Source organism: Musca autumnalis, unplaced genomic scaffold (genome assembly GCF_047663935.1).
Source record: "Musca autumnalis isolate F117 unplaced genomic scaffold, ASM4766393v1 scaffold_2, whole genome shotgun sequence".
NCBI classification, from domain to species: Eukaryota; Metazoa; Arthropoda; class Insecta; order Diptera; family Muscidae; genus Musca; species Musca autumnalis.
In genome coordinates this window covers 109900553-109912705 of record NW_027411755.1, presented here as the reverse complement: position 1 = coordinate 109912705, position 12153 = coordinate 109900553, and the positions used below count along the sequence as shown (strand labels likewise).

The 12153-nt window shown below is 32.7% G+C and overlaps 1 protein-coding gene across 9 annotated transcripts in view; it reads left to right on the top strand.

Annotated features, from left to right (window-relative positions):
- LOC141394457 (facilitated trehalose transporter Tret1-like) overlaps positions 1-12153 on the top strand; it is a 52246-nt gene that overhangs the window by 12876 nt on the left and 27217 nt on the right. For all 9 annotated transcript variants that reach the window (XM_073968823.1, XM_073968824.1, XM_073968822.1 and 6 more), the window contains 2 exons: positions 60-150; positions 652-881. In XM_073968823.1, coding sequence (XP_073824924.1) covers positions 87-150; positions 652-881 — 294 coding nt within the window. In that variant the 5' untranslated portion in view covers positions 60-86. The remainder of the gene's footprint in view (positions 1-59; positions 151-651; positions 882-12153) is intronic.

Genomic DNA, 12153 nt, shown 5'->3' with positions numbered 1-12153 from the left:
ATATTCCTACAGATTCAAATCTACTGAGATACAATTGTATTTTCCTTGTGTCATTTTAGGAACTAATCACATGGAAGACAGAGGCCATGACAAAAATTGATAGCATTCTGAATAGTCGCTTTAGACATCAAGTTTTGGCAACGTTAACAGGTGCGTAAAATTACATTAATAAATTTAAAACGAACGGTTAGAAAGAGAATCATATTTTAACTTTTGTGAAAACCGTTATCAGCATCTACGCGATTACTTTGGTGCATATAAGAAGAGAAAATGGAGTCGGATAGCACAGAAATATTGATAATAAAGAAACAAATACAAAATGCATTTTCTATCGCAGATATATCCAAAAACTAATACTAGGCGATGAAAGCCCGTGGACATCACATTTCTGATGAATTAGTAACGTTATTCTTATTCGTTAATTCTTTAAAGGAGTTCTTCGTGACACAATTGATAGTTACCAAGGTGAAATTAAATTAAATAAAATTTATTCAATGTTTGCAACTTATAATTGCTACGCACCTTTTAACTTATTTGTCAACTACTGTTTTTCGCCTGGTGCTGACTTTTTGGATAGCTGCACGATAGAAAATGCTTGCAGGGTATACATGTTCATGCAAACAATACATTTATGTATATTTTCTTTTCAAGTCTGTGTACTAACATTTTCACATGGTATCGGTTTGGGATGGCTTTCACCAACTCTTTCAAAATTACAATCGGACACAACACCTTTAAATTTTCCGGTGTCTGTGGAAGATGCCTCCTGGATTGGCTCGCTATTAGGACTTGGTAGCTTATGTGGAAACATTGTTATTGGGTTTTTACAAAACAAAATTGGGCGAAAAGCTTGTATATATCTCTTGGCACCACCACATATGGTAAGTAGAACTCGTTTATTATTTTTTAGGCATGTCGATAACCCAACAATTTATAAAAATTGTACAAACTCTTACAAAGTGGTGTTCGATAACAAACTTGTCCAATAAAAGAGAACTGAGAGAACTTGCAAGTCATTTTTACTTATCGAACAGACCTATTGCCTCACAATATTTGCAACCAAAATTACATAGGCATTACTAAACGCTCCGCTTTACCATAGCCATAGCTTGCATGAAAAAAGTCAGGTTTTAGGGCTGTTGCGTCATTTATTTGTTAAAACTCGCAAAACTTTACGTCATTTGCAATACAAAAATAAACGAAGTTTCTCCACACACCACATAATGTGTGTTCCCGTACTTTTTCCGTGGTAAAAGTAGTAAAAGAGCAAACTGTGAAAAACGAAATACACATACAGCGTTATACACATACAAAGTACGGGAACAGAAATGAGGAAAAAACGTCAAAAAAAGCTGGAAGAAATGTCAGAGTCGGCCTATGAGCCAATCAGAATGCGGTAACCATGATACTATTTTTTTACACGGTCAAATTTGTCGTGTAAAAAGTTTTTTAAAGAGAGCGTCATTAAGTTTAAGGATAAGTGAACAGTTTACAACTTTTTTGTGTACAGGAACGCTTTTAGGGTAAATTGTGTAAACTTGCAAAGACATAAATACAACTAAGACTAGACAAAATGCATGCAACAAAAAAATGTTTACGAAACTTTGTATAGAAACATTACCCTTAACAGGTTGCAGTTAATTCAAAATCGCAACCAAGGAGGAACATTTCATGTAATGGTATCAGAAACGAAATTTATGAATTCAAGGATCTATTCAAGAATAATTCTATGTCAATTGGATCGGTAAATTCGGTTAAATACGTAAATATGTATAAAAGAAAAAAATGTTATATCACCATATCGTGATATAACATTATGTTAAATTCAAAAGCCATTCACTGAAGAATGATAGCAAAAAAATGTCTTATCTTGTTGTATTTATGTCTTTGAAACTTGTAAAAACTTTTTAGTTCTGCAACAAAGCTATAATAACTATTCCCAAAAGTATTCAGCTGATTGCCAAAATGAAAAAAATATTGAAACTATGGCCTATAGATCTGCCAGCATGAATTGTCCAAGTCCTTTCTCAGAGAGTAAGGTAGGTTTATCATCTTATGCGAAAACCCGCAAGCTATCAGGTAATTTGCCAAAACAAAACAATTTGTCCGCCATTAAAGGAATCAAAGCAAGCAAAAATGTTTATTAAACATAAACAAGTGAGCAAAGGCTATAGTCGGAACCGGGTCGACAATGTGATACCTTACACCACTACACCTGTGCATAAGCTTTTCACTGGTAAAGGTGCCATCAGACCATCTGCTTTTTTACGTATGTTATGTAGCTTGAATATTCACATGTAAATTCATATGTACAACAAACATAACATTTTACATACAGTTTATGATTTTTGCTACATATGTTTTATGCCAGACTATGAAAAATTATCATTAGAAAATTCATTGTTATTCTCTTTTAAATTTTCATAGCCTTCCACACACATACATATATGAAATCATATGAAAATTTTGATATTTTCATTGCTTTGCATTCGTTTGAGAGTTACGAATTTAAACATAAAGAATAATTTCAGATTACAGAACCTTGTGTACAGAGTTTTACCCCCTTCACACCTCTTACCTATTAACTCATTTTCATAAGGCCAATGATGATATAGCATTCCCAGCAAAATTTGAAGGAAGGGGTTCTTTGCGATGACATGATTTCATGCATCTTTTGCATTGGTTCGAAGGAAGTCGTGAAAGATATGATCTTTTCATTAGCATTTGAACCAATGCAAAGGAAGTCGTGAAAGATCCGATATTTTCTTCAGCATTTGTACCCATTCCATCGATCCAATAGAGATGATGTTTGTGTTTTTATTTTCCTGTTTATTTTCATTTTGGTATGTTCCAGTACTTCAAGAATCTACTAATTCTCACTATTTTTTCCGATAACATAAAGGAAAAATTGTTATTGTAGTAAAAAGTAGTAGATTCTTGCAGGTTCTGGAACAGACCAACGTTGTTAGAACTGTTGTCGTGATGTTGTCTTACATTTCCTGCATATCAGACAACTAAAACTTCTAAACAATTGGTATTGTATGAAGCTCGAAATGACTTCCGACTTTCCAAAATGTTGTTATAAAATAAGAAAATTATAAAATAAAAGTAATTTACGAAATAAAAATACTTAAAGGAGTACATTTGGAGTCCATGTCGATATTTGAACTGGTGATGGGAAGATAATGGTGGTGATTACATTGCAATTTTGGATGTAAACTTTTTGCTGATCAATTAATTGTAGTTATTTCGTTTTGATTCGTTTGAATTAATAAAGAGTTTTGTTTGTCCATATTTTAATAGAGCATTTCCATTATCCAAACAAGACATGAAAATGTCATGCCAAGGGGTTGGTGAAAATGACATGTCAAAGCATTGGTTAAAATGACATGTCAAAGAATGGGTGAAAATGACGTGTCAATGCATTGATTAAAATGACATGCCAAAGATTTTACTGGGATTTGTATGGTGAATTACACTGTGCAACATTTTTAAGGTGATCTTGTGCTAACAATTCGAACTGAGGATTTTTTGAAAGTACAGACCCAACGACAAAAACCCCTAGTTGGGTTTTGTTGTGTCAGATCTAGCTCGGATTTTATGGCCTAAATATTAATTAAATATTGCGTTTTTAAAGAAATTCGGGGCTATATCTCTGAAACCAATGCGAATTTTCTTCTGACCTCTAAGCAAATCTGTAGATAAGGACAAGAATAAAATATTTGGAGAAATAATGAACTCGAAAGACTACATTTACTGTCCCAACTTTCAAAAAATATCTAAAAATTCCCTAATTTGTATACATTTCGCACCATATCTCCAAACTGTTAATTTTTTCTTAATGTTTTTTTTTTTTAAATGTTCTCTAGAATGTGATACACAACTCTTCAGAACATGCCATTGTTGTTAAATACTTCTATCGCGTGGTTTTTAGTATATTTTAAACGACGATTTAATAAATATATCAATAATGTCGTGAAATCCCAAATGCAAAAATAAAGTGTTCGTGTGAAAGGTGTTTCAAATGGGCGGTGTAAAAGATATTATACCAAATACCGCTGAAGGGGGGCCACCGTGGTGCAATGGTTAGCACGTCCGCCTTGCACTCAGAAGGTCTGCGGTTCGAATACCAGGCCAAACAACATCAAATTTTCAACGGTGGCAAAATTCCTCTTCAGTACTGCTCAGTGTTGCCGTTTTGGGCATTTCGGCCCAAATTTGGGCCGAATAAAAAATAATTTTTAATTTTGGGCCGATGGGAGGCCCAAACCCCTTTTGGGCCGTTTTCATGCTAATAATTTTAAGCAATATTTTATGAAATATCAAATATTAGTCTTTGGGCTATTATTACATGCTTACTTTTACTATTGGATGGATTTGAAAACGTAAAATAAAGCAATTTGGTGGCATTAAAATATAATTTTCACATTAAAACTTAATGCCGAGAAGGTCCTCCTAGTAGTTTAATTGTCACTTTTAACTTTTAGTTACCCGGGTTTTGAAATATATTTTTCGTGATACTTAAGTATTTGGTAAAGATTCATGCATTGTGTTCATAAATAAAAAAAGTTCATAATAAATTGGTGGCAACGGAATCATGCCAAGCTAGAGGTTTTTTGTCTATTTTTGGCATATATTTTACCTATAATTAACAACCTAAAGAATGAATTTCAAGCAGATAGTTCAGGTTTATCCTATTTATATCCGAGTGTCAACTCAAATTGTCTTTTTTTTATAAAAAAAAAATAAATAAAAAAGAGCATCAATATATTGGCATTGACTACAAAAATAAATCGTACCAGATCGAAACTTCATAAATTTTTGTAATACATTTATGCACTCTTACTTAACAGAAAATGAAAAGTTTGAAATGAAATTTGCTGTTTTGGAGTTTTATATTAAATTACTAGATCAAAATTATAAGAGAATATACTATAAAAGTGACCCAAATACCCCCCTTTATTACAACTCTTCTTTTGTTATAGTTTGGATTTTGCGTACAGATTTATAGCTTTTGGGCTAACATAAAGTTGAAAGTAATGATTAAAATAGAAGGAGGACCTTCTTTGTATTAACGTTTAGTGTGAAAATTACACTTTTAATGCATGCAAATTGGTTTTTTTGCGTTTTCAAATCCATCCAATAGTAAAAGAAAGTATGTAATAATGACCCTTAAAATACTAAATACAATAACTCCATGTAAGGTAACCTCAATCGAAGTTTTGCCTATTATGAACCAGGTATTACATTTTCCCAGACTTGTAGAATGTGACCCCGATTTAATAGTAACAGATTGGAACCATACTTTCTTTCATCTCAAAGAACGCATCTTATAACACCTTTGGAATTTTTGTTGTTGAAAAATAGTGCATATTCTTGAGGTAAATGGCTATCTGCGAAACCATCCTTTTGTAAAAGCGTTTTGCGGTGCCAACGATAGCTCGAAAACGGATGGGCCGATCATAGTATATTTTGTGAGCGTTTTAGGAACCTAATAAAACAGAATTCAAAATAAAATATTCCTAAAAAAAATTTGAGCTGTCAAAGTCAAAATTTCGACTTTACCGAAAAAAATTTACTGTTTTTTTTTCAAAAAATTGGGCAAAATAATTTTTTTAATCTGTCTCGCTTAAAGGCAATTGTTTTATGTATTTAATAAGCTCAAATGAAAAATATAATAAGGTCACATGAAGATCGGTCAATTCGTTTTAGAGCTATCGTTGGCACCGACTTCAAAAACGCCGTGTCGAGAAACACGCACTTAAAGTTTATATGCTACATTCAAATCACAATAAATTGTTGCTTTCTAATCATTACCTCTCAGACAATTTTTTGCGACGTATTACCTTTACGTAAAACAAGTAAGAAAAGTCTATAGTCGGACGGAGCCGACCATAGGATACCCTATACCACTATCCCTGGACAATCGCTCTCCACGGAACTTCTTTTCAATGATTGTGAAAATTTAATTATCAAATATCAGAGATCAGAAAAGTTATCTAGCATGACAAAGACATTTTTGTAGCATGAAAGGAAAATTTAGTTTACACAAACTAAAATGTAATGAAATCCACTTATGTAGTACTACTACTTCCGTTGTTTAACCGCTACGTTATTGAAATTTTTACCAATTTCACACAAAAGTTTCAGTCCATTTAACCCGCTAAGTATTATCTGATCTTCACGTTGGTTTGTAGGCTTCTTCTTCATCATAAACTCAAACTTAATTTAAAATTTTGCGGGTTTTTATTTTGACCTACGGAGCCGCTACAAAATTGGTTAACATTTTGTTTTTGGTCCATTTCATTCCCTGAACATTTCACGATCATCAGCAAAAACTAATCATTTCTATTCTGGCCCGAACCCAACCTCCTTAAAAAAATTCGTTACAATCGGTCCATAAGTGCGGCCTTAAGCTTGTTTACAATTTTTAATGGACGGACACACATCGCTACATCGCTCGTTATCTAGCAAACCCTTTATTGCAATTTACATCAGAGGAAAGGTCAGTTGTTTTTTCCCATATGTAGGCTACTTTGCGAAATATATATGCCCTCAAGGAATTAAAATATCGAACAAAAATAAAATTTTTATATTTTTCATACAAAAGTAATGGTCCATTTCACCCGATAAAGAATATCAGATCATCATTCAAAATTGTAGGCATCATTTTCGAACTATACTCTTACCCGGTGCAAAATTTCGTGACTATTGATGTATAATTGCGACTTCTAGCGAGTTTATTATTACACTACAAACAAATAACGGAATATATTAGGCTGTAACTCTGTTATCTGATCATGCACACCAACATAATTAGCATCAATTGAAAGGTCAAGCGTTCCACTTTCAAGTATATCTCACTTGTCCGGAATGTCACTTCCAGGAATTATATCTTAATTGTGTGTATTATTATATTATCCGATCGCCATCTCAAATTGCAAGCTTCTCCTTTGTGATATACTCTTACCTTGTTTAAAATTACGCGTTGATCGGACTATTATTGAGACCTACAGAGCCGCTAGAAAATTGGATAAATATTATGTTTTTGGCCCATTTCACCCGCTAAATATTTCACGATTATCACCAATAAAAATAGGGATTTATTCTGATCTTAACCCGACCTCCATACAAAATTTCGTGACGATCGGTCCATAATTGCGGCCTGGAGCGTGTTTACAATTTATAATGGACAGACGGACGGACGGACACACATCTCAAAATCGCTTTATCTCGTCGAGATATGAAGATTGGTATACCACATTGGGGGTCTCCGACGAATATTTCGCGGTGTTACATGAATTTTTACCAAAACAAACTTATAATACCCTTTTCCACATTGTGGTATAGGGTATAAATAGACAATATTCTTTTCGATTTTCTAAAAGTAATAAAAGGTATCTATGAGAAATATATATTTTTGTTTTATTTTTAATGTTGGGCCGTTTTAGGTCGTTTTGGGTCGCATTTAGGAAAATTTTGGGCCGAAAAAATTTTTTCGAACGGCAACACTGGTACTGCTGGCGACATTTCCTGAGTATTTCAGCCATGAAAAACTTCTCTACAAGTGGTGTCGAAAGACACGCCGTTCTGACTCGGCAATAAAAAGTAGGTCCCATATCATTGAGCCAATATGAATCGGCGTGCACTCATTGATATGAGAGAAGTCTCCCTTGTCCCTTCAGGGATGTTGTGGGAACATACATATGTATGTATGTACCGCTGAAACAACATGAAATAAGCATTTTAGAGTTACGGAATGTTCTGAAGAATTGCTGAGAACATTATTTGGATGATTTTTGCAAAAGATTACTTGGTTCAGCTCCCAATAGTTTAGCTGATACCAACCGGAATTCAAGAAATTATGTAAAACTTTCCATATTTTATCGATTTTGATGCCCTAGATGAAGTTTTTCTTGTGTGGTGTGTTCAACAGATTTAGGGCTACAATATTACTAAAGACAGCAAGGCCAAATTCCTATTCGCTTATGAGATAAAGGCCTGATAAATGCAAAAACGTGTAGTTTTAGCCCGGTTTAGATGAGGCCATAAAATCCTAACTGGATCTGACAGGACAAAACCCAACTAGGGTTTTTGTAGTCTTAATATGTACTTTCAAAAAATCCATACTAGAAGTTGTTTGCATTTTCAGTGTTGCATAGTGTTATACGAAAACGTAAAGGCGAATGCTCATCTTTTTCACCTATGCATAAGACTATCATACCTGTAGTGGGATTCTGTAACTTTTTTTCTACTGAACCGATATTGATAATTAACGAAAATTTTCGGTTGAATTACCGAAAGTGCTATTCTGTATTTCAATGTTATCGATACAAAAATTTTACCGACGAATATCGGTAGAATGACGGAACTTTAAAGAAGATGCAGGTCATTTCAAAATGGAATAAAAAAATCACACTTTAAACGACATAATGCTTATTCAAAATTAACATAATTCAAATTTCTAATGAAATGATTTAAATCACAATTGTATATAAAATGATTATTTTTCAAATTACATGTAGAAAAATTCAAATCGTAGTTAACACTATAAATGTACTTTTACATATAACTATATTTATTTTATTTTTTTATTTATTCCAGTGGATTTTTATTGTCAAATACATTGGGTATACGTACATATAAATTCTCATAACACTACAAGATCTAATGTAAACGTGGTGTAATATTCGACAAATTGGTTGAATTGTTTTTTGTTTTCAGAATTTTTATGATGTGGAGGGGTATTTTTAATAAGATCGAATATAGAGTGAAAAAGAAGATGTATAATTCTAACATTTAATATGTGTATTTTGAACAGGATTTTTTAAATTTTGTTTATTGATCTGTTATTTCAGAATTACGTATTATCAGGGAATATGACGATCATGGTGATATTCTTTCTTTTATTGTTGATGCTAATCGAAGCCACCAATAAATTTTTATATGTGTAGAAACTGTTACGGAATATATCCTTAAACATATTTTGTTCGTACTGAAAATAGTTATTATTTTCTCAGAAATTTTTCGCGCAATTCTGGAGGTTACCAAATGACCCCCAATTTCATCCATTATTTTATAAAATGTATCCATTTCCAATTCGTAAAGTTTCATAAGCTTCCTATTAATTAGACTGAAAGGATCCACCATATGTCGCAGAATTTTCTTTTTTATGCGTAAAGAAAAATATATCTCAGCTTACCTTTTTATTTGGCATAAAATATATTCCAAAATCATTTTTTAAAATTTTGATTGTTATTGATTTTTTTGTTTAAAATATGAAAATTCTTTTATGTCGGTAGACTTAACGACTCCTTTTTTTTCGTCGGTAACTGACCGATGATTTTCGATAATTACCGACATAAAAATCGGTAGAATTTGTATACAGAATAGCACTTACCGACAAATATCGCTAACTATCGACATTTGTCGTTAATTCCATCGGTAGAGAGTTACAGAATCCCACTACTGATTATTTTGTTTTGTATGACATAACCTAAAAATGTAAATAACAGTCTTGCCAAACAAACAAAACAGCTGGTCCCTTAATGTTTGCAGAGGAGAATAGAGCGCGCTCTAATCGAAAAAAAATACAAATGTGTTGTCATCTCATTTCGATTCATCAAAAATTTTTTATGTATCACACGACGAGTAGAACTTACAGATCTGAAAAAGAGATACATAACATACTAAAAACAGGTGGTTTCATGGCACCTTTAACATTTCCTATAGGGGGATACTAAAGTTTTCACCCACCCTGTCTTTTATACCAAGTGACTTAGGGCTAACTGAACCAAAATTATTAATAATTTTATATTTGACCATTGTCGACAATCTACTGATTGAAAACATTTCAGAAGAAAAGAAAAAGTGAAACAAAGATATTTGCCATTAAAATAAATATTTCAGAACATGGTTTAATTATAAAAGTTGGCTAAAGCTTTATGTCAGTTTAAATTTTTTCTTATACTGTTCCTAAAATTCCAAAACAATATACCCAATCTGTGTATGTGTAGATACTGTTTGAAAAATATGCCAAACAATTTTAAAAACACTGGAATTCAATGATTTTTATGATTGTTTTTGAACATTTGTATGGAAAATTATGTGGAAAAGCCTTGACTTTTCATTCATTTTTCGCCATTTTTATAAAATGTCTAGAAAAGTATTTAAAACAAACCCACTTGTTGCTTTTGTGTTGACTAATTTTGAAGTTATATGAATTCAGGAAAAACCAGGGTCCTATAATTTTTTTCCATTTAAATATACCTACATACATATTTTCTTTTACAATGCTTTTGAATATTAAAACTGGGATAGCTTAGCGCATTTTGCAATAACTTTGATATTTTAGCATCAATGCCAATACATTTGGTATTAATTTAAAACTTAAGTTGTCTAGTTTCATTATGTCCAACAAAAGCATTGGAAATAAAATTCCACAAATTGGAAATTTTCTATATCTCTAGTATTTGACCACTTTTGGTAACGCAATTGTGATCAATTTAAAGTTCAGAACGTCTTGATTATTATAGGTCACTTTTGCGTTGAATATACAGTTTAACCTCTATTTTCCGGCTCGCTCGGGACCGAGGTGAGCACAGATAATCGAAAAAGACGGTTAATAGAGTTTTTTTAAATGTCATTAATTTTGACATTTTTATTGATTTTTTTCAATATTTTACAGGGTTTTTAAGATTTCATATATGTAGATTAACATAAAAATACATTTTTAAAATATGTCTTAAGTTTTAAAGTAATTATGTAATGTTGTTCGTTTTTGTACGTCTATTCTTTTTTTGAGTAGATTAGTGTGTATTCGAATTTCCAAGCCAGATGTAATGCAGATCTGGCTCGGAAATTTCTGGAATATTATTGTTTTCAAGAAATTGCAATAGAACACTGCATCCTTCTATTGCTTGAGCTAATGAGTGCGTTTCTGGTTCTGTTGGATTGTCTTCGTCTGATTCTTCGAAATCCCCTTCAGTCTCGTTTTCGTTACTTTGGTTAGCATCAGATACAATGGCACAGGATGCGATATCATCATCGCATTCCATCCACTTTGAGAGGTCATCAATTGAACATCCAGGCGGTTCCAGGATTACAATGTTCGATTGTATAACAGCATTGCAATTCTCATTTTCGTAATCTTGGAACATTGTCCCAAGATATAGCAGCTGTCCATAAAGATGCCTTTATATTCAATGACTTAGTAAAATCATATCTGCTACCTGCAGCCAAAAGTTTTTGGACAATTGATTTACGATAATTGCACTTGAAGCTTCGAATTGCCCCTTGATCCATAGGCTGAATTAAACACGTATAATTTGGTGGAAGAAATTTCATTGTTACGTTTTCAGATGCCAGAACATGTTCATCAGTGCTGGACAATTATCTAGAAGCAAAAGCACTTTGTACTTCTTATCAAATCCAATGTGTTGTAGATGTTCTCTTACTTCTGGCACAAAATATTTTTAAACCACTTGAAAGGTCTTGTGTTACCCAGGCTCTCTTATAAGATTTATACATTACTGGAAGGTTGCAAACATTTTTAATGCTCTTGGATTTGCGCTTTTTCCTATAACCATCAATTTGTATTTGTTTGTCCCGGCTGCATTGGCACGAAGCAAGGCTGTATTCCTTCGATGCATAATTCTTTACCAGTAACTAGCGAAGTCTGTGGCAAACACTTCAAAATAGGCTTGTTTGGTCGGCGTTATAAATTTGTTCCGTTGACAGATTTTCAGTCTCAATATATTGGCGTAAGTCTTCTACAAACAGAGTGGTGGTTCATAATCAGCAGATTCTTTTTCGCCTATTGCTTTCAGCCTGCGAATTCCATGTCGTTTTTTGAACTTTTCTAGCCAACCACTTGTGTACTTGAATTCCGAATTTATGTTTAGTTTTTCATAAACATATTTTGCCTTTTCAGTAATCATTTCGCCTAAAATTCATAGTCGAATTTTATTTCTTAGCGTATGTCTTTTTTCAAACCATCCACAGATTCACTTCTAGAGGCAAATGATAAAATTGTTTCTCTCTTTTTTATTAAATCACGGACCGTTTATTTTCCAACACCATATTTTTCTGATAACACGCCACTCGAAATGTTTTTACTGTGGTCTTTAATCAGTTCTAATTTTTCCTGAACTG